The 23,767-nt window shown below is 46.3% G+C and overlaps 1 protein-coding gene and 1 non-coding gene across 2 annotated transcripts in view; both read left to right on the top strand.

Annotated features, from left to right (window-relative positions):
• The first annotated feature begins 11,126 nt into the window (after positions 1-11,126).
• Positions 11,127-23,767, top strand: part of Pur-alpha (Purine-rich binding protein-alpha) — a 291,757-nt gene continuing 279,116 nt past the window's right edge. Inside the window, exon 1 of the mRNA XM_050167097.3 lies at positions 11,127-11,412. Coding sequence (XP_050023054.1) covers positions 11,370-11,412 — 43 coding nt within the window. The 5' untranslated portion in view covers positions 11,127-11,369. The remainder of the gene's footprint in view (positions 11,413-23,767) is intronic.
• Positions 17,268-17,339, top strand: TRNAT-CGU (transfer RNA threonine (anticodon CGU)). The gene has a single exon. It is a non-coding gene; the product is annotated as a tRNA-Thr (tRNA).

Here is a 23,767-nt window from a genome sequence, read left to right as displayed (position 1 = left end):
CACAACGGCCCAAGAATAAAAAGTACTCTGAAATCCATGGTGTCATCACCAGCGCTGATGTTGTGGCACAAAATTTCAGTGGAACTGTGACCTTCATTTTCTCTTGTACTCTTATTACTGTGAACATAGAGAAAATCGAGTTCTGGAAGGATATTTTATGGGAATAAATTGCTTTAATATTTTTATTTACTGATGCGTTGATGCTCGCTTCCGCATAGCCGGCAGCATGCCACTTTCAATGTGTATTTATTATGGTACCCTTGGGACTTGCATGAATCATTACAGAGGGGAGGGCTAATAGATAACAAAATATATATTAGTCCGTTAACAGCGTGTAGTCCAATGTGAAAACACGTTAGTGCAACACAATAAGCATATAATACAGACAAAATATAGATGCGTGGTATACATAGGGGAAGAATGAGACACGCACATTGATATGAAATGAATCTTAATACAAACAGTTTTTAGATTGGGTAGGTAGTACAACGGAAATAACTTAAATGGTCGGAAGAAAATGGAGCTGCTGTACATGTGTCAATGTTATTACAATGTCGAGCGATGCTCAAGAGACGAGCCACCGTGGGAATGACGAAGTTGATGGCTGTCTGGCTCCAGTGTAAATAGCCTCTTTCGTCTTGTGTCTTTCCACACATAACATTCTGGTGGAGGTTAGCGATCCCCGTCCTTGCCACGGAACTCCGAAGTGGTTGGCACATTGAGCTTGTCACGAGCCCGCCTCTGCAACGGCTTCGGCTTGTCCGACTTCTCCAATTGCCACGGTTGCCCCACATCGCGACCCTGGTGTGTTCTCTAGTCTGGAGGGACAGGACGTTGATGAATTGATCAAGCTCTATGAACACGGCAGTGCTAATAACAGGTGGGACCCAACGATTATGCTCGCCAATCTCTTCTTTTATCTCAGCGGCACCAAACGTATGATGACAAGGTAACCAGTTGGGGCAGTTTCAAGGAAAAGCTACGGGGACTGTTCGGTGACCTCATTGGGCGCAAGGCTGCTGCAAGAAAGGCTCTTGCGTCTCGTGTTCAGTCATCTACAGAGCCGTACGTTTCATACACCCTCGACGTCTTGGCTCTATGCTGCAAAGCTGACAATATGTCCGAAGCAGGTAAAGTGGCACATGTGCTAAAAGGCATCGCCAACAACTCTTTCAATTTGCTTGTTTTCAGGAACATCTTGGCTATCGATGCCGTCGCTTTGAACAAGCTAAGAGCCGCCGTATCTCGCACCACATCATGCGGCTACCCAACACTGCTGGCTTGTCCCCATTTTACCTCTTGTATGGCCGAGAACCAACGCTACCACTGGACACTGTGCTACCGTCCGCCACAGCTTCAACTAGCGATTATGCCTGTGATGCAATCGCCCATGCTGACTATGCTCGCTAACTTGGCGTGCGCTCGTCTACAAGTGTCTCAAGACAAACGGAAGCAACGCTACCACCTCAGTCACCGTGATGTCCGTTTTGTGCCCGGCACCCTCGTGTTGCTTTGGTCACCATCGTATAAAGTTGGCCTTTGTGAAAACTGCTTTCCTGTTACACAGGTCCATATTGCGTGCTCTGCCAATTGACCGATGTCGCCTATAAAATCATTCTATCCACGCCCACTACGTCTGCTGTGACAGCCAGTGACATTGTCCACGGTGCCCGACTCAAGCCCTACAACTCTCCACACGCCTTGGGTATTTAACAGCACTGTGACGGCGCTTTTGCTGCTGGGGGCGGTAGTATTATGATATCGAGCGATGCTCAAGAGACGAGCCGCCGCGAGAACGACGAAGTTGGTCGGTGCCCTTGGCACGAGAGTGTTGGCCTGGCTGTCTGGCTCCAGTGTAAATAGCCTCTTTTGTCTGTGTCTTTCCACGCGTAACAATATATTGAAGTCAAGGTATACTGGATAACGTTGGAAAGTGACTTGCAGAAGTCATCGTTATTAGTAATACACTAGTGGATCCGATAGGTGATTCCATTCCTGGCATGGTATTGGATGAAACAAGTTACCATAGGTAGACGTTCTGTAGGATGGGATGTTCGCTTTATGACAGTGGTCAGAAGTAAAGGAGGCTGGTTCGATATAGCTTGAAAACATTGGCATATTTTATAAAACCAAGGCAAGCGATATTTCTCTGTTTGGCTAGGGGATATATCTTGGGGCTAGCTAGCTAGCCCCAAGATAGCCCCAAGCTTTATGCTAGCTACGCTTGCTGTACGCTGGCAATTGTTTAGAATAAAACGAACGGAACAATTTTGTACGGCATCTAAGGCGCTAGTTAGTGTTAATTGATGAGGGTCTCGCATTGATTATGCATATTCTAGATTAGGTCGAATGTAGGTGACACATAGCTGTTGCTTTAGAAAAGTAGGTGCCAGCAGAAAATTGCGCTTCAGTTAGCGCAGCATGCGATTAGCTTTGGATGTAATGTGTCCAATATGTCGCTTCCATGAGAGATTATTTGTAATGCGTACTTTGAGGTACTCGTAACACGATACTGATTGGAGTGGAATGTTAAAGTAGTAATTGGGAAAAGTTACTTGGTTACATGAGAGTCTCGTGAATTTACACTTGGAGGCGGTAAGATTCATGTGCCAGCAGGAGCACCAGGTTTCTGCGTTATCTAAATCATTGTAATGTAACTATGTCAGAATAATTGGTTATCTTCTGGTAAATTAAGCAATCGTTGGCAAATGAACAAACGGAACTGGTGATTTGAGTAGGAAGGTCATTAATATAAAAGAAAAGGTAAAGGCGCCAACATAGAGCCTTGTAGTACACCTGATTCAACTGGTACCTCTGGCTAGTCATGGTCATTAATAGTTGCATATTGAGTATGACTACAAAGAAAGCTACAGATCGATTTGAATATTAAAGGGTCAGTATTTCGAAGGCTTAGCTTATAGATAAGTAGTTGGTGATTAACTTTATCAAAGGCTTTAGAAAAGTTTTAAAAAGTCCATCGCAACACCATAGTCCAAAAACGCGTGTGAGTTATCAGTAAATGTTGTGTTTCACAAGAATGTTTCCTGAACTTGTGTTAACAGCCAAAAAAATTTGGTTCAAGGAAATTTGCAAGGTGCCGAGGTTAATGAAATGGGTCTGTAATTCAGTGGGTTGTGTGGGTGCCCCGATTTAAAAAGCGGGATAACCTTGCCGGCTTTCTAGTCAAGTGGTGTGACGCTGTCAAGTAATCTAGTAAAAACAAGGGTAAGTGTGACGGAGCTGTATTCTGGAGTGCTTTGCAGGAACTTGTAATTAATATGAGTAATACCACATGACGATGACCGCGTTGTCTTGGAATTTCTGGCCCAGATGCCTTCCGGGTCGAGAGTAAGGGGATCCATCGTCAGAAAGTTTACAGATGACGAAGGTGTATGGTCACTGATGTTCGCTGTGCAGAATAATTGTGAAAACATGCTAAGCAGAGAAGTTCAATGATGATTCAAAACTTGAACCCCTGAATTGTTTACAAAGCTTATACTGTTGTCTTTGGTACATTTAATAATGTTCCAGGAGCTTTTAGGTTAGTTTTTATCAGAGACTGTAGGGTCGAGTTAAAGAAGTTAAATTTGGACGTGTTCAAAGTGCTTGTATAGGCTTTGAGAGCGGATGTGTATGCTAGCCATCTATCGGCGTTTAATGATCTTTTGGCAGAACGGAAAAGTCTGCTTTCTTTGTTGGATAATCGTTTCAGATGGTTGTATGAAAGGGTGTTAGAAGATTGATTAATTACTTGAAGTGGAATATGTTTGCTTATGAGATGCATTACTGCATCTTGTTTTGAAAGACAACCACATTTCTTGAACTGATAAGTCTTCATGTGTTACAAGGAAGAAATCAAGGAAGGCTCATAGCTGAGAGCTGGTAGTGTTAAAGTTCGCCTTTTCTTAGTCTCTGATTTACTTGGTGTGTGTTTTTTTTTTGTAGATGGGATAGAAATAGTAGACTGTAAGGTGTCCAGGACGTGGGTTACTGGTGAGTCATTACCAGGGTTATTGGTTAGAATCTTGTCAAGCAAGGAACATCTGATGCGTGTTGGTTTGATAACTAGCTGCGAAAGGTTAAAATCTGAGCGAATGTTAAATTTTGCAGCCTCTGCAGATGCCGGATTAGAGAAGGAGCAGCAATGTGACCAGTCGATAGGGAAATTAAAGTCTCCTAAGAGAAACAAGTGTGAACCGGGGAATCGAACAGATATTTTGTTTAAAGTGCAGAGATTTTTTTCTGCAAGATTACAATCGGGATTAGATGGATGATAACGGGCACGTATGATCATTTTTTTAAACCCGATAGGTAGCACCAGAGTAATCACAAATTAGTAGTCACGCTCAAAAGGAACAATTCAAAACTAGTTACTGGGAATTAAAACACCGCCTATCCTATCGGCACAGTCTCGCCGGTATACAGTAAATTTTTTGTCAGAGAGCCAGGCTTGCATTAGTACAATATCAGCTCCCGTATCATTAGACTGTTCAAACTATCTCTTTTAGGAAAATTGCTCTGAATGTTCGTTAATAATTACGAATGGTGTTGATGAGCCTCTGCCCCGTGTGTGTGCCTACTAAGGAAAGCTACTCCTTTCTGTGCACAGTTAGAAATAGAGTGCAAGTTATTTCTGGGTCTGTTACTAGGTTGCTGGACATTATGGGGAAGGAATTGACAAAGCTTGATCTAGCTTTGTCAATCTGTTGTAGTGTACTTGCTTGATTGAGCTGATTGCATATATAGTGTATCCTACGAAAAATTCAAAAGGGAGCGCAGTCACTAGTGTGAATGAGAGCTGCAAGTACCTTTGAATCTCGATATAACGAAGTACTTTTCATGGCCTCTTGTCCATAGAACACCATGAATTTAGAACCTCAATACAACGAAGTCTGTTTGTATGCACTTTCAATATAACGAAATATCACTGCCGTCGCAGGGAAATGCCGAGACAATAAATTGAAACTTATGCGTGCGCAGAAAGTCAGATGATTGAATTACATGCGGCTGCTTGCAAAAACACCGCTGAAATCTTGCGACGCGCGACTAACAGCGACAGCCGAAAAGACGCATCGTGTTCTGTATTAACTCCAAGTGCGATAAGATCCTATCGCGCCCCGCGAACTGTGTGCTTTAAGATGCGAGGGAAAGTGTGCGAGGATGAGACAGGAGAGGTGGTGGCTTTAGGAGTGCCGGGTTCGCGCGCGAGCAAAGGGAAAGAGGGGGAGGGGAGCGAGCTCGCGGTAGCACGATCAAACGCGCGCGAGGGGGCGGAGTTGTCGCGCGTCTCGGCCGTGGCTGAAGATGGCTGTAAGCGCGGCTGAGCACATATGCAGCCGCGCACCCTGCTTTAGAGGTAATCTGACGGCTTGTGCAGAGTGGGCGTGTTGAGACGGCGTGGCACAATGTAAGCCGTCTTACCGCGCGTTTAGTCTTGGAGAATGCGTAATCTTGAGTTTCGGCAGCCCGTTGGAGCGATAGGCAGACGAAGCATTCGCTCCCCGCCATCGGCGCTTTTCATGATAGCGTCGTCCCAGTGCGGGCTACGCTATCAGCCGCGGGGGCGGAGTGCACGCCGAAAAGACATCGTCGATGTACGTGGCATGAAACCGTATCATTCTTCGCCGACTCCCATATTTGTCAAGATGAATTGTTTTCTAATTAAAATGAGCTTTTTTTCGATTGCCCAAAAATCCGGAAAATTTTGCGCCCCCTTACCGTGCAAGAAAAATCGATCGGCGACTTCACTTAATTGCATAAAAGGTCGAATTTCAATAGGACAAAATTTCGATATAATGAAGCAAATTGTAAATTTTAACGCCTTCGTCATGTCGAAGTTTAACTGTATCTGCTACGTTCACATCCGAGTGCTTCGTGACTCTGCTCTGTTGCAGGTGATCAACACCTGTGTGAAGAAAGCCTATCTCCACAACTTGATGCAGAGTATGTGCTGTCTCTCCATGGGCCATATACACACGGTTATACAGTCAGTGCAACAGTACAAATTTGAGGCCGGTCAAATCTTTAATGGCTTGAAAGGCTGTGCCTGGCAGCCAGCAGGGAATTGTCGTACAGCTGTGTACAAGAAGTACTAGAGGAGCACATTAGGATGCTTGGCCTAATCATGCAGAAAAACCACCACAACAACATCGAGCTATACCGTATTGCCATATTGGTAAATCAGATGGCTCACTTGATAGACAGGGTAAGCACGCGTGCGCAGGGCACGAAGGAGAAGGAATTACTTCAGATCATACAGGCCTTTGTCGTTCCATGCTTCACAAACGCTTTGCCATACCTACAACTCCAACAAACCGAGCGGGATTGCCTAGATCACTTGATATACAAGGCTTATAAGCCCTGGAACTTCCCCATTAATACCTCAACAGAACGCTTCCTCGGTTTAGGGCTGCACAACACCCTGGAGGAGATCCTCAAAGTGCAGTGCACTGCACAAATACGCCGGCTTCAAGGAAGCAGGGCGGGCTGTTAGATCCTGGACTGTACTGGGCACAGGGTTTCTCCAACGCGTAACAACCCTGCCAACATCCCCCCAGAAATCGAGAGGAAATTCCTCGTTAAGCCACTGCCAAAGAACACGTTGACTGGCCACCCCGATGGCAGAAGAAAAGCGAGAGCAAGGACTTTCCACAAAACCCACGGGTCTAACCTGGAACCAGCTTGCGCAGATGCCGCCAAATACCCAACCAACACCAACAGCTGTGCAGTCGGCATGCTCTCTCTTCCCAACAACTGGGAATACAAGTCCTGTCTGTGCACAGCATGCTTGCACAGACCCCAATGTAGTTGAAGCTGAAAAGGTCGCCATCGCACTTGCAGCAGTAGCAGGCTTCACTGCAATTCTGAGTGACTCCGAGGCCGCCATCAACAACTTCACTCATGGCATCACAGCTCTTACAATGCTGCGGCAACTTTACCCCCTTCTTTCTTCTCATTCTCACTTTCCCCTGAGTACGGAAGTGGGGACGACGACAACGAGGGGGAGGTTTTCGTTTGCCCCGTCAAACTTTTATAAGTCCCGGCCCATTCTGGAAACCTGGGGAATGAGGCCGCCCACCAGCATGCTCGAGGGTTCGTCCACCGCACGGCGGGACAGGCCTCCGAACCGGAGGACTCGAATAGGGAACCTTTGACCTCATACAATGACATCGCCACCTACTATAGAATCTCGAGACGATTGAGACCGCCACTTCACCCTAAACTGACCAAGTGTGAAGAGATCACGTGGTGCCAGCTCCAGACTCATTGTATTCCTTGCCCCCAGATCCTATACTACATATAACCTGAGCTAATTGACCCGTACTGTAAGATATGTGGAGAGATCGCCACACTCAAGCACGTAATCTGGTATTGCCTGAAGGACCCTTCGCCTTACTCACTCATGGCCGCTCCCTCGTCCTGGGCATGGAATAACATCTTTGCGGGGCCAGCCTGGAGGAATACCTCCGGGCTGTGGACAGAGCCAGGGAGGTGGCTGGCAGGCACGACCTCACAGACTACCTCCCCTTTGAACGACAACTTTTGTCGAATAAAGTTGTACCTACTTACTTTTTAGAGGGAACTCTGGCTCGAAATGTCTATACAGAAACTGCAGGTATATCAGTTCAGCCAGGGTGGGAGTAATGGGTAGTACGTGGATCTGCCTAAACTTTGTCCCAGCTTCAAATGGCTTTGTAACTCTGCATATTGATTGTTTCAAACTGTGTGTTATAACTGCAATAATTTATTTCTCTATTTATGCATGCTGCTAGCCTCAGTTTGAGGATGAGGCAGGATTGGGAAATCAATACAAAAAATAAGTGGGCATGTGGTGCACAATATTAACCTCAAAAGATATTCAAAATTATAAAGACATAGGCTTCATAAATACAGAACAGTGTGCAGTAGGCTGTTGCCACTAGGTTAAAAAATTAAACTCAGATAACTTTTTTGAATATAATTCAATAGATGGACAGTTGAAGATTTTCTTTGGCAAAAAGTTCCAGCCTTGGATTGTGAAGAAAAAAAAAAGAATAACCATAATTGTCTGTGCGGATTCTACTCTGTAAAGTGCATGTTTTGTTAAGTTCTGGCTAGTCTAGTTTGTGTGAATGATACAAACTTGTAGTGCTCAAATTTCACTAGGTTATTTTCACTGATCCATACTGATTATGCATGTGTGGAGAGGCATGCGTAATCACGGACAAACGTGCGTGTTCCTTGCTGTGTTTAGGGGACCGATTTATTGGAAACACAAAGCGTGATTGATAGTTGGGTGAGTTGGTCTGGTGACACATTTGCAAAACGACGCAAACACAGGCGAGAAACAGTGCTCATCGTGTGTTTCTATCTACATCTTGTACTGCAGCAAATTTATAAATTGTTTGCACGGTAGCTGAGCAGTTCCCTCTAGTAAACTTTGGAGGAAACTGGTTTATTGGTTTGAAATATGGTACAGTGCATGGTTAGGATGCATACATACACCTGCTTTCGATGTGCCCTAGAATGCGGGCAATCCAACTTGGGATGTTTAGAACTGCCTAAGAAAAGCCAGACATTCCTAAATGTACTACATGCATTGGATCACAAACAATGTTTGCAAAGACAATGCAGCAGTTCCTGCATGATGCAGAGTTGGAACATTTATTTGATTTTCTTTTACTCCCCATATGCCTTGTGGCAGATCATTTCGAAATAAACAAAAAGTAAATACAGAAAGAGGTTTCAGGATGGAGCACTGCAGTTTTTAAGATGAGGCATATTCTTCTGCCTGTGCTACCGAGCTCGTTGTCTGCACAAAACTGTGAGTTTGCTGCTTGTCACTTTAAAACCTGCATTGTTTTATGCAATGAATGCCAGTTGTTAAGTGTCATTTTTGTTGGTAAAACTTGGCATATTCTATGTGCTGGGCTGTTATATTTCCGGCCTTCTCATGGGGTGTAAGCCTTTATATACCTTCTTTGAGACATCTCTGTGAAGCCTCATTGAAAGACTGAATAAAATGCTTTACAATGAGTGTGCCGACGAAGTAGATGTTGGCAATGGCCAAGCTAGTAGTGGCAACAGTAGTAAAGTGATACTTGCTGTGCAGTGCTTCTCAAACTTTCAGCTGTCGCTGTCATTTCAACCAGTTTTTCCCAGGTTCCTTGAAACCCGATTAATAGACATTAATAGACCTGGAAATTTTACCAGATCAGCAACTGATCTACTTAGTTGAGTTATATGAAGCACGATTAGAAGTTTGGCATGTTGGTGTGGTCACACATGGTGTGTCTTGACATAAGGCAAGAGGATGGTACAAATGGGTGCCACCAAATACTTGTATGTCTACATAGGCTTTGTGTTGGCTTTACCATGTGTTGGTTGAAGCCTCATGGGTGGTAAGAATGTGTGATGCTCCATGACGGAAATGAAGGGGTTCCATCAAAGACTGTCAAAGCCCACTGTTTCATTGAAGTTGAAGCCAGGTCTTGGTTTCAGCTTGACCAGCATTAACATGCAGAATGCGGCATCAAACAAACTTATAAATGTCTTGGTCTCGCACTTGACAAATGGAGCTTCTTGATCGCAAGTCCATCAAGTGGTGTACTGCAAATTTCCCCTAGAACACGCTTTGCAGTTGGAGGGGGAAGCCTAGGCATCCGTAGTCCGCAATTTAAAAAGCTGCATTAGTGGTGTAGTTCCACTAGGACGAAGCAACACTCATTGCCTTCTGCCTGTCACTGGAAACGAACAAGGTCGGTACAGATTGTTTTATACAGCCATGTAGAAAATTCACGTCAAATTGCGTGAAATCTGGTGCATTACCCAGCCAAAAAAGAAAAGAAAGAAACCTGTTGAGTTCAGTTGGATTTTTCAATGGGGCCCAATGGTTGCAATGGACATCATTGGAGGCCCAAGTTCCAATTGGGCTTCATTAGAGGACCTGTTGGTTCCAGTTGGACATCACTGGAGCTTGGTATGCCAATTGATCCTAATTAGACGCAATCGGAAGTTGCATGAAAGAACAAAATAGTTCATAATAATAATAGCACCATTATAATGTTTGTTTTCAAGTAAAACAACTTTGTACATTGGTGTGATCAATGGAGAGAAGCATTTAGCTTTCTGCCAAGTTCAATATCTTTCGAAATTTTACTATTTTATTATGAACCACTGACACCACTTCGTCAACCAAATTTTGCTTACCTATATCACCTGACATGTATCTCTGATAGTGAATGTTGAGTGTGTCGATGGAGGGAATTGTCGTAGTGTGTTCATGCATGAGTATGCTTCTCAAAAGGACCGAGTTTCAAGTATATCCTTGTCATGTCAAGGTTAAGGCCCATCTAGCTTTTCTTTTTCCCTTTCTTTGTTTTTCATGTTGATGCCAACCCCAATGAGTTCAATTTACTGACCATTTGGGTTCAGTTGTGTTGAAACAAGCAATTGGTCCAATTGGATATGTTGTATTTTCCAATACGTGTCCAAAAATACAATTGGAAATATCCAATTCGTTCCAATGGGAAATCTCCAGCTGGTTTGAGCAACCTTTCTTTTTTTTGACTGGGTACTATAGCACATCTTTATGTACACGAGAAATTGCTTTTCTTCTGCTGTTAAAACTGCAGCAAATTCAGTGCTTTCCTTAGTCCTATCTTTTATGCTGTGTTTCTGCTTTGCAGAATTAACTCTTGACAGGAAATCCTAGTGACTCCTTTTTGCACTGAAACATGAACAAAGTGGTAATGAGTTTGTGACAACAGGCAACGCGCAGAAGAACGAACGAACGCTCACTTCGCCTATTCATTTGTGATCAGCTAAACTGTGCAGCAGACGACGGCGCCATAGCGCTTTTCAGCTGCTTCAGACTGAAACGCGCCAAATAACCTACTTGGCCAGACGAGACGAGGTCCTGTGAGAATGCAAACAACAAACCGCATTTCTCGTAGTTGGCGCGAAGCGACGTAACAAGTAACAGCTGACGATGTGTTCGATGGGGCTGGCACAGGGGCTGGGCAGCCGTCGTCGTCTGCACGTGCTGTTGGCTGCTTGCGGTCGACATTCTCTTTCCTACGCGGCGCAAGTGGCCGGCGCCGCTGCCTCTCAGGTTCGCTTCCGAGCAAGCGCGTCTCTTTATCTTTTCATTGCGCGAGCAGTCGCATCTGTACTCCTTTTTTTTTATTTCCTCGCCCCGAAGTGGAGCTTTGAATGTCGGCACGTTGTGCTGCGGCTGGTAGCAGACGACACCGAGAACAGACCGGACACCGTTACCTTGGCCTGCGATTGGCCGAGGGGCTTTAATTATTCATAAGGCCCACGGCGAGGCTTGTGTGCGTGTGTGTGTGTGCCGCCGGGTGGTAGCGCCAGCAGTTTGCAAGGGCATCATGTCGGATCGGGAAAGCGTCGATGAGCAACATCAATCCCAAAGTACGTACGGCCTCCTTTTTTTCACCCGCCGCCTTTCTTGTGATCGCCTGCACGGCCATAGCGGAGAGCACCGCCCGCTTCCGATGCGTCCTTGCCCGAGCGGCGCTTTTCTTCTTTCATTGGGCGACGAGCCCCTGTCTCCCGAGTTCGCCGCCGCGGTAAGATGGCCGTGTCAGTGCGGAGCACGGCAAGCGACTGGCTCTCACGGACGCTGTCGTTTTGACGGTTTTCGCGTGGTGCCCGGGCCCCCGGCGCGGGCAACCGCGGTGTCCTGTGGTTCTCGTGCCGAGCTCGACGCCTTGTCGGCGGAGCCGACGGCGTTAAGCCTAAAACACCCGTACTCTGCAGCCGTCGGGATCGGTCGGCACACGTCTCGCGTCGCTTTGCGGCTGCATTTCTGCTCTGCCCGGCAGTCTCACGTGTTCAAAAGACCGCTCGGAATGCATCGGGTAACCTGCCCGGTCGCTATCGTTGTGTGCTACGTCCTTCGATAGTAACAGAAACGCCGATGCACTCTGTGAGAGAGGAACGAAACGCATATGCATCCGCGGCCGGTGCTTGCCGATTGCGCTTTGCATTTTAAATTGGCGTTTCACGCATGGTCCCCGCTCTCTGTCTGGCGCCTAGTGCACGAGTTGATCTCAACGTTACCGCTCTCTGTGCTTTGTCAGTTATCTCGGTTCACGACCATGCCTAGCTCATATTTGCAATCGTGATCACCTGCACCGCGCACCGTACTGCCGCGACCGCACGCGTTTATAGAACACTCAGCGGCACTTCGTTTCCGTCGCCGAAGATATAACGTCGCATCTGACATTTTATTGTTGTTCAGGGGAGCCGTCTCAACGAGGTGCAACGCTCGTGATTTGGCTGCAGCGGGCTGCGATTCGAGTCTCGAGCGAGCGCGTTTGAATGGCACGGCTGGACCCTCCCCCCTTTCATATGCCTCCCTCTCCCGAGATCCGTCTCGGGTTGCGATGTGCAGCAGCCGCACTTCTGAACGTTCGTGTCGTGTGGCCCCCCCGACGGATGCGATCTCCACGTTTGCCTTTGCGACTTGGGAGACGCACGCATAAGAGACGCGCGACACTTGGGTGCCGAAAGCACGCCGCCTCACAGCTGCTGCTGCGGTGCAGTCAGCCAGCCTCCTCGCATAGCAACACACGCGCGCGCCCAGCATCCATTCATATGTGTCTCGACGCTGTCTCGCCGGGGAAATCGATTGGGGCGCCGCCGGCGGAGAATTCTGCGACATGCGCGCGTCAACACAAAACTTTTGGTTTCCCACTCTCGTTTTTGGTGCGGTGATGGCTGTTTGTTTGTCCAGTGGCTACGTTTAAACAGACCAGATTAGCATATCGTCTGCGTGGTGGCTTTGAGCGGATTCTCGTCTGCAATGGCGGAAGTGATACTACCTTTTTTTCTTTTTTTCAATTGACGCGTTTCAGTGCTGCCAGCGCTAGTATCATCATTTTTCCTGCGATCACGCCGCTGCTATCGGCAACGTGCCGGATGCAGTCTCAAGTAACATAAAGCGCTGTCCGTTGCCGCGGCCTTCGACGCCGCGTGCTATCGTATCTTGTAGACGCCACGAGCTAGACGACCGCTCTCGAGGATCGCGAAGGAGGCACGTATGCATATATGCCTTCCAAGCAACGCTCGAGCCGCATCGAGGTAAAGCGCGTTGCAGCCGCCATGAATACGAGTATCATGCTACCTAGGTGTTGCATTTTCTTTTCTAGACCTTTCACGTAGATGTTCTCTTAGTTGGACCAGCGTGATCAGAAAGGAGGAGGTTGCCGGCTGTCTATTGCGTTGTTGACAGTGTAGTTCACGTAGAATGCACGGGATGGCGCCACCCGTCCTTTCGAGGTGTCTGCTCGGCCAAATTTCCTTCCTTGCAAAACTGTTTCGGTTGGTGTTGATTTGAAACAAAGCGTCTTTCTAATATCTGCCGTATGCTTTTCTGGGTGCATTATTCATTTGTACTTGTAATTTTCATTGCGTTGTAATGGAGTACAGTAACGGGGATTCGGGAAATTGGACACTGTGACGTCACAGAAACTGCCCGCAGGTTTTTCGCGCTTCCATCACCGGATAGCCATTATGCCAGACACGAGGTTTGGGTGTCGTTACGTCAGCTGTGAGAAGAAAAAAAAACTCCACGTTTAGCTTACGCTCCAAGCTGTATTAACTCCAGCTGTAGCTTAAACTCCAAGCTGTATTAACTTACGCTTCTAAAGTGGGATACCGGCCACCTTTAAAATGCTTGGAAGCTGCGTAAGCCAGAAAAGGAAGCAAGAGCGGAGGACGGCTGGCGGCGCCGCACTGCAATTCGCGCACCAGATATAGCCGTGACTTCATAGATTTTGACAGCATCTGCTTGGTTCTAGTTATCGGTGAAGACGGTCTACGTTGCATTTTCTGGGAACCAGGGGCCCAACGTAGCAAATTTCGACAACGTTCCTGTGCCAAAACTGCTGAGGTACGAGAAATATACCTTGACATCTGTGACGTCACACTGCGCGAAATTAAATAAGTGAAAGAATGACAAGTTTGGCCTTAGTAATAATAATATTTTACCGTCAAATGAATCAAAGTAGTATTGTGAAATAATACCAATCGAAACTCAACCGGTGTGGGTTCGTTATTCGCACATAGATGGCGCAGTCATCTTCCAGCTACAAATAACATTAAAGAACATTGGCCTCAAGTGTTCAAGTTCTAGGTTGCAGTCCCTAATACGGCATTTCTGAATTGGATGATATGAATAATTTACGCTACCAGACTGCTAAAAAACGTACTTGGGTGCTTTCAGAACACGAAAGCTACTAGAAACAGGGTAGGTTCTTTGTTTAGTTTATCGAATGCGCGCTTGCTTAATTTCCAAAGAGCGTATTGGGAGTGCGTCGACTTCGCTCTTTAAGTGAACAGTCGAGCAGCACATGTACCACTTCCTGGTGTTTCAACACGCTGGTTTAGTTTTCTAAATGGCGCGCGCGCGTACCTGTTCCCCGCAGCAGACGACGCTCATTGGAGTCTGGCAGACGACATCTTGCAGCGTGCTCTCCGTCTGGCATACGAATGAAGCGGCTTTTCGTCGCTAGCGTGATTAAATGCCACCCACCCTGCGGGCATTACGCTACCGTTTGAAGAGTTCTGTTCCGCAAAGCTGGACGGGGGTCGAAAGCTGGATTTCCTCTGCGCTTGCTTTCTTCGCGCCTTCTCTGCTTGCACCAACTCGGGGAGGAACGTTATCTGCCTGCTTCTGCAACCGTCTTTTTCAGTCGTGCAGCACACCTCCCAGGCATAGAAATTTCAGCCTCCGTTTCTCACGAGGTTCTCGTATTCTGCGTAAAATTTAATACCGCTCAAGGCGCACCTTGTCCCCTGACAGTAATCTTCCATCAACCTTGCGTATGTACTGCCTTTATTTAACGTTCGGCGCTCGCTGCTTTCCTGTCAGGAACGATGTCACATCATGCTGATACACGCGCGCCATTCGTGAGCAGAAAGTGCCGGGAACGCAGTGTTAAGAAATATGCACGGAATATAAGTGATTATTGTTTTGAGACAAGATAAAACACCAATGAGTGTTAAAAAAATTACATATTTATTATTGGGATATGTCTTTTTTTAATTTTGTTTACAGTACTGTTAGCATTTTCAGGCTGCTGCAGGCTAGTTAAAGCAACATAACTTATACACACAACATGTGGAGTCTTTCTTGAAATGTTTCAGTGCACTAATTATTGTAAATTGACATTTCATTTTTCTTGCATTTCATTGTAGAACTTCTTGCCTGTAGTTATAAAAGAGTGTAACACCACGTACAAATTAAAAAAAAAAAGATCTTAAAATGTTTTTGATTAATTTGCTCTGATTGCTAGGCGTCTTTTTATTATTCTTGCTTACGTATTATCTTACTTTTGAGAGTTTCTTCTAGGTTGACACCTTAGCTTATGTTCACCTATATTGCTCATATTTTTCCCTTTTTTTCTTTTTTTTTTTTGCTATTGATGTGCCTTTGTATTCACGTTTGTTATACATCTTTTCATACTCGCACACTTTGTTTTTCTTTTCTTTTTTGTGTATTTCCGCTCAACTTGTCTTTTATCTTAGTTCTACGTTTTCACCCTGTACGTTAATCTCATGATATTGCTTTGTTTTGCTGCAATATAGTAATTCCTCTCACCCTTTAACCTAGACCGGATGTCCCAATACAGCATTTGACTATGGTGCCTCCTTTTGTATTTCATATCTATCAAAACATGTAACCACTTTGAAGCAGTAAACTTTGAAACAAACACACGAGGATCAAGACTATTCCAGTCAACTATAGTTCACAGCAAAATGCGTATTTAAAGACGTTAACTCTGGGTGTACAAGGCAAAACAACATTCACATAGTTGGTTTTTGCTGAAGCTCGACCAGGGGGTTGCAGATATTGTCCGGGATCCACGCTCAGCTTTTATTCGTAAGGCAAATAAGACAACTCCAAGCGCACTACCTTTCTTCACGGAAGGTTTGTAAAAACGGACGATGGAATTTGGGTGCCTTGTTGATGCAATTCTCTTCTTAACTTCCTACCGCGTTACGGAATCTCGTCGTAATAATTGGTTAAAAGCGTGCAGGGTTGAAGTCTAGATTGTCGCGACACCTGTAGAGAGAAAAATAAACAAGGGTAAGGAGGGGGGGGGCTACAATTGTGCCCCCAAAATTGCTTCTCAACGCAGCGCATCGCAAGAAAAGAAAACGTTTTATGGTCGGCGACAACGTAAGAATGCAGTGGGAAACACGCCGCTGTTCAACTTGGTGGGGCCATGCAGTGGTCATCAAAACTATTCTCGGTGTATCGATAAAGGGAGTCGTCGTGTGGGAGAACGGCTGTTCGAGTGACAACTTTCTGTGGCTATGAAGGGATAGCTACGGATGCAAAAAGCGCGCACAAGTGAGAGCGCTTCCGAAAAGAGTCCCGCGTTTTAGTCCACGTTGGGTTAGGCTGGGGAAGAGAAAACACAAGCACCTTATCATCAGTAGTTACGTAAGACTGAACCCACTGCTGAGAGTAAACGTTTACTTATTTTGCGGCCTTTCCCTTCCGCGTCTGCGCAAACGCGAAACCGGCGCACGTGGAAGCTGCGTCGATTCAGCGTCTCTTCAGAGCAACCAAAAGCACTGTCACACGTTGCCGGACTACTTGGCGCGGTAACACATAAGCAGAAGGCCCGCGCCCGTAGCTTTCCATTCATGGCCACAGTAAGTCGTCTGCGAGTATAGTCAGCTGTGTTCTGAAGAAGAAACACCAAATTAGTATTTCGTAACTGGTCGTAGGTCGATCTCGACAGGAACGTCTCGGTGATAATTTTTCTTACCATTAGCCGTCTACCTAACGTGCTGTGATTGTGACAGCCTTATACACAATTGAGATGAAACTGCAGGGTTCTTCATTATGTAGGGCTAACAGCTATGTGCGACGTCGTAGCACACACATATGCAGGCAGCAGGCTTTAGAGGTTTCTGCACAAAGCTCCGATAAACCAAATGCATGGGTATACTCACCGGTGCAACATGTGCTCCCTCAAACTAGAGCTATAAGTACTCTTGAAGTTGCTGTATGAGTAAGTACCGCGTAGCACCGTCGAATCCGGCAACATTGATAGCTTTAGGTAGCAAGTGCGCGTTTATTGACCAGTTGCCTTCACCTAGAAAGATCACGTACTCGTGACGCCTGCGGCAGAAAGGATGTGCCACATCCGCCGCCAAGGTTTGCAAGTGGTGGCGCTGGCTAACACTCCCGAGGTTAGTTCTAGTAGTAGCGCATAAATACACAAGAAAGTGGATGGGGAAACCGCGCCACGGTAGCTCAATTGGTTAAGCATCGCACTCGTAATGCGAAGACGTGGGATCGTTCCCCACCTGCGGCAGGTTGTTTTTTCATGCACTTTCATTACCAATAATTTATCATTTCTTTAATTCAGTTATTAAGTACAAGTAATTTGCCCTATGTTTTACTTGGTGCCTTTGTTTGTTGGCATCTCATTATATGCGTAGCACCTTTGTTGTTCTGTGTGCGTTGTCAGGATTGGGGGCTCAATCCCATCGCTCGTGATCCGTTGTCAAGATTGGAGTCGGGCATGAATTAGAAGGTAGCTGGCCCATGCCGTCGTCCAACTTATCCACGCTGAGGACGTTGATGAAGGGAAGGACTGCTTCTCATCGAGAACGAGGAATATGGGTTTATTTACAGTATTTATATCAGTCTAACACGACTGCTTGAGAGAGAGTGTCAGTCCAACATGACTGCTTGAGAGAGAGTGTCTCTGTCCAGCATGACTGTTTAAGAAAAGTGTGTCGAGCATCCGCACAACAGCAGTTTTTAAACACTCGGTCCTCCCGCGTTACAAAGCGACGCGAACGTTCGTTTGGTGATCGCAAACTAGCCGCCTCTCCGCAGGACGGTCTACATGCACAAAAGCACACACGTTGGAAGGTCCGGAACCGACGTCAGAGGGGCCCCGTAGAACTCGGAGCCGTTCCGGGTAGCGCGTTGGGGAGTTTGGGAACAATAGTTGGCCCGCCGAACTCATCCCGTCACAACGGCGATGAGGCTTGAGGTTGGTGGCACTTTCAGCACAAAGCCTGCTTCATCGAACGCATCCCAGCTGAAGCGACGGAGAGTGGGGGATGCCCATATTGTTCCCCGACACAAAGTCGATTTAGTCACGCAGGGGCTAGAAGTTGGCGGCGACGCTCCCGGAATGTTGCCGCCATAGTTGTAACTGGGTGGGAAACTTGCACTGCAGCTGGCCGTTCTTAACAGCGTGTGTTCTTGGGTATCGTTGCTTGTTGCAGATATGTAGTACAGTCTTATCCGGAGTCAGTGCGCCAAACATTACGTGTTAATACCTTTAATTGATGCCTTAACATATAGTGAAAGGACGCGGTAGTCTTTTCTTTCTTATATATTTATTTTACTTCCTTATGCTTTTACAATACCATCGACTTCGTATGCCATTGCAAGCGGCACTTATAAATCGAATAGGCCCCATTGCATTGTTGGTAACTATATTTCAGATGTGTTGGTAACTGCACCACCGAGGCAGTATTTAGTTGGTGGCAAGTTAATGCTTTTTGCTAACTTCAGTGGGTAGTGAAAGGACTACTATCGTTTTTGTTAGCTGCACTTACTAAGAAGGTAGCGCTCATTGGGACATGTATACGCGTTAGTGTTTAGTTGGTGAAAATGACGCCCCCCCCCCCCCCCCCCCTTTAAAAAGAAGTGTACGGCGTGCCTCATAATCAATTGGTGGTTTTTGCACGTAAAACCCTAGAATTCAATTAAATGAAAGTGAAGTATCTGCAATGTCGCAAAGGTCGTGTCGAAGCCGGGTGGGCGAAGTTCGGGCATATGCCCATCACTCTTTCCGTGCCGTCTGCACACGGGCAGCTCTCTCGACACCCCAGAAGTACCGGTTGCTTCTATAGCACCGGTTGAAACTTGTGTCACGCCTCCGCGGTGTCCCGTAGCGCGCGCGGAGCCGCGAGTTTTGCATCACCGCCGGAACAGCGGCAGCTCGCGTTGCTCGTGCAGCAGCTCGTTCGTCCATCTGGCTTTCCGGCGCCAGCGGCCGCCGCGTTCGAATACCGAGAATAGCACGCCGGCGGAATCCGCCTCCTTCGCTGTGGCGGACGCGGCAGGAATTCGCGCGCCAGTCCCCGTTTCGGCGCAAACATTCGGCAGTCCCCCCCTCAAGGGCCAACTGACTCTGCAGGCTTGGAAAGGGGGAGAGAGAAGGCTAGGAAGAAAGAATGAATTAATTAGAAGAATGAAGAAAGGAAAGAATGGCTGAAATAAAGGTATGAAGGGAGGAAGAAGGATTGAAAGAAATGAAGGAAGGAACGAAGGAAGATTGCCAGACTGCAACGATATATACCTCTCTGAACTCGTGCACTGCGACACCAGCAAGCTCTTGTATAGCAGACGCTGTTGATTTCTTTTTTTTTGTTGTTAACAGTGTATCTTGCTCGTCCGAAATCAGACCCCCAAAATTAGTTTCTGCATGTCATTCAATTGTGTTTGCGCTATATATGCCTCGTCTAGTTTTATCATTTAGTTGAAACAGTATCCTACCAATACCGTGTATACATTATGCTGGCGAGTTTCGTACATATTCTCGCATTGCTTGTGCCTTAACCGCCGACTGTCCAGTGTGGGGCTACCCGTGACGCTGACCTTTGTCGGGAGCTTGCAGCGTTCGCCTCCTTTAGTCGCATCTCGGTGGGCGTATTTTAAAGGCGTCCGAATAAGTTGAAAATCGGCGCAGTCTTCTCACGAGCGACTTGTTGTGGCCGCCACAGCTTCTTTGCGATGTACAACACAAAGTCTTTATCTTCGTCCGCTACAGTGTTGCGTGACCATCAAAACCCCCCGCAACAAATCACCAGTGAGCCGAAGCTGCGACACGGCACCTTGCCACAGGTACAGTGGTCCAGTGACAGTGACAGTGGTCGGTAATCAGTGGCGTAGCAACAGGGGGGGGGGGGGGGGGGGGGCAGTGGGCCGTGGGCCCCGGGTGCAAGAGGCCAGTGGGGGGGGGGGTCTCATATACGTCTGAAGACACCCCTCTTTCCGCCGGCTACTACCGGGAGGGGGGTGTGACAGAAGACTTATGGGCCCCGTGTACCAGACGACCTAGCTACGCCACTGTCGGTAATGTTTACTTTTTCTTGGAGGACGACTCATCGCCAGAATAATTTATTTTTTCCTTAAGGCTTCTAAATATGTGGGAAAGGACAAATCTCTTTCCTCGCCAAGCACTCCACCACATTTAATGAGAATCAGAAAGAGGAAAGTTAAAATCTGGGGACTCTCGGTAGCGAATTTTCGATTCAGGCCGTCATTTTGTTTAAAAAAATTGTTGAGGATCGCAAATTTTTCAGAAAACGAAACTATGAAGTTACCAACTTTGTAACTCCAACAATGAAAAACGATATTGCAATTCTGTAAGTTATATAAATAGTAAATAGACACAATTTAATATAGTAATTAGATACAAAATAAAGTCACAATAGTAATAGTAAATCCGTGACGTCACATTGGGGTACCGGCGCTGGGGTGCCGGCGGGAAATGAAACTTTGATCTTCACTGTCTCTTCTGTTGATCAACCCATTACCGCGAAATTAACTATTTTACAGTTTCCAGAGAACACTCTGTCGGTTCTCAACTGATTTAGTGTTAGCCTTTGGTGCCCCTGTGAACACAAGCATACAGTTGGCGTGATGAAGCTGCACCCTTAATAGCCATGTCAGCTCGCGGTATTCGAAACGCACTTCACAGGTGCTTCTTTTCGTCGCCTGTAACAACGATAACAACGGTGTAGATGAAGTCAGTGTCAATCTTTGGCGACATCTGACGCCAAGACTCTTAAAGTGACACCAAAGGAAAATATTAAGTCGAGCTAGATCCATAGGTGTTTGGTCTAACGGTCTGTCGTGTCGTTTTGAGAGTGCCAAAATTTACTTCGGTAACTGCCGCCAGAGGTTCCGCTGCTGCTCCTCAATTTTAACCGCCCACGCCAAAATGGACGTGCAGGCGTAATCTGCACGCGATCTCGCTCTACGCTGCTCTCTGTGAATGAGCCAGTGCCGACGTCACGTGAGAGGTATCATACATAGTCCACAACAGGTGGCGCCAGTTGCCGTTTTCGTAATTTTTTTCGCCTACAACCGCTCTTTTCTCACGAATGGGTAATTCGTTATCGCAGAAGCCGAATCGATTAGTCTAGTTCGACTTAGCATTTTGCTTTAGTGTCTCTTTGAAGCAGTTTCCATACAGTTCCACGTAATCCACGCACTTTGTAATCGGGATGAATAATTTGCGTAATCGCGTTTGCCTTAGTTTGGGGAAATTATAAAAAGAGCATTCGCAGTATACTGTATATCGCACAAAGGGTCTCGCGTGGATGTACAGCTTCAAAAGGCTGCATGAGCGACCTTCGCTAGTTTATTATTCATCGGCCGGGGAATGAAGAAACGGCCGCTCTCGAGCGATACTTGGGCCACCGTGGAAGTTGTCTCGTTGAATTTGCCGTCTTTGTTCGGCCTTAGGTTCTCTCTCTCTCTCTCTCTCTCTCTCTCTCTCGATTTTGCATTCACCCCCCCCCCCTTTTTTTTTTTAGTCATAGTGAAACACTATTTGCACGATGCCCATTGCGTCGCAAAGTTGCGTCTTGTCGCGGCTTGTCTTTGAGAAATGTTCTGGTTGGTTTCCCACGGATTCTATCCACCCCCTCTCTCTCTCATTTTTTTTTTTTTCATTGTCGCGTTGTTTGTAGCAGTGTCATGTTCGGTACACCCATGTGGACCAGCTGTGTTTACAAATCAGATATAGTAATTACAGTTCAAGCTCCTTTGAAAGCAAAAAAGGAGACCTCGCGTGTACTCGGCGAAATGTAAATTGAGGTTATTGTTGCCGGCATGAATTCGGGCGACTGCCTCCTGCGCATGTTTTTTAATAAGACACGGGTAGCGTCGCTGGAATAGCGAATTTAAATTCTGATTTCCTTTTCTGGGGGGAAATAAAAAATAAAGGGACAGTGACGTCTCGGTCTGAAAAGACCGGCCTTCAGGACACTAATAAAGTTTTGTGAATGAATGAATGAGTGACGTTAACGTTGTGGCGGTGCTTTTCTTTCTTTCTTTCCGATTGAGTATAAATGCCACGCCAACGGATTGGTGCAGCTCGAAGAACGTCGCTAATGATTAAAGGGAGTCTTTTTAATACGCATTCATCCTGTAGTCGTAAACATCGCACCCCGCATTTCCTGAGTGGTAGAAGATTCGCCGCATTGAATAGGTTATGCCACGTGACTTACACGGGCGATGATCTGGTGCGATTGCATGAGGTAATATCCCGTACAACACATTTGCGATCATACCTTTTGAGTTATTTAAACTATTTCTTACAGATTCCCCACCTTTCTTTTTATCAGGCAGAATGGTCAGGGTTTCCTATCTTGAATGTTGTGCCGAACAGCGGCGCCAAAGACGTCTGTCGGACGTCGCTGATTTCTCAGAACTTTAGCCTTTAGCCAGGTTTACCAATTAATAAATAATTGCGTTGCACTCAGAACGATGCAAACTGGTACGGGCGGTGCTTGCTTTTTTGTAAGTGCGTCCTTCAGATCAGATCACCACGCTCGCTGGGACTAGCATTTGCTTTTTTTTTTTTTCGCCTGCGATTGGCGCGTTCCACAAGAATAAAATGGGATTTTCTTTCGGGCTTCGGTGCTGCTCGCCCTTTTCCTTCTGCCGCCTAATATATAACACTGGCATATCGCGTAAATTTTCGGCCTTGAAAATGGCAAAGGGATTCTCAAATTCGGCAATCACACGCACGCACGCACGCACGCGCGCGCGCGCGCGCACATACACACACAGATATATATATATATATATATATATATATATATATATATATATATATATATATATATATATATATATATATATATATATCGGCAAATCTTTTTTTTGTCATGATGTCAGGATAATGTCGCAGACATCAGGTCCAGCCTTTTGAGACTACTTGCAGCTTAATGTCGCATAGTTGCTAAATGTCAAACTTTGTTGGGTCATTCCTTTATAGTGGTGCGAGTGCGTGCGATAAAACTTCTGCAACTTCGGCAACGTGTGTGTCAGTGCTGTTTTAGGGAACCCGGCCGGGCACAAGCTATTGTCGGAGGCTTTCTGCAGGACGCTAAATGTCGGGACGCTAGAAATGTTGCCTCGGCTGAAAGGGCACCTGAATGCGACCGAGAAAAAGAAAAACTTATGGAAGTAGCGATGAGTTTCAACTCGCCGCGCACGTTTTGGAGTCGCCGCTCGCTGCGTCACTGCTTATGTATGATCTGTTCCATTTTATGCGGAATACTTTCTTTCGAAAAGAAACTCGCTTTTAAAGAAGCAAACGCCCGTGCCGTCTTTGCTAATGGGATGTATGCGCACATTAGCATAGCAACGATTTCAGCGAGAATTTGGCAATGAACTCAAATGTGCTTGTCAACTTTTTATTGTCTAACTATGGGGCACGAATTGAAATTGCGTAATTCAAGCCGAGGAGTGAAGTCATATGTGCTTAGCAGAAATCCTAAGACTAGCGGCAACACCATCGAGATATGCGACCTTAAAATGTTTTCAAAATTCATCGCTGTTCCGGTTAACAATTTGCTTAAACTGTGCATCCAACAGTGCGGAACAATCTTAAGTGGCACGCCAAAACGTCTTTTTTTTTATTTTGGGGACGGTACGAGTGTCACAAAGTTGGTGATTTAAAAGGTAATTAGCATACAC

The sequence above is a fragment of the Dermacentor andersoni genome, chromosome 11 (genome assembly GCF_023375885.2).
Source record: "Dermacentor andersoni chromosome 11, qqDerAnde1_hic_scaffold, whole genome shotgun sequence".
Classification (NCBI taxonomy): Eukaryota; Metazoa; Arthropoda; class Arachnida; order Ixodida; family Ixodidae; genus Dermacentor; species Dermacentor andersoni.
This window is presented reverse-complemented; position numbering and strand designations above follow the sequence as displayed.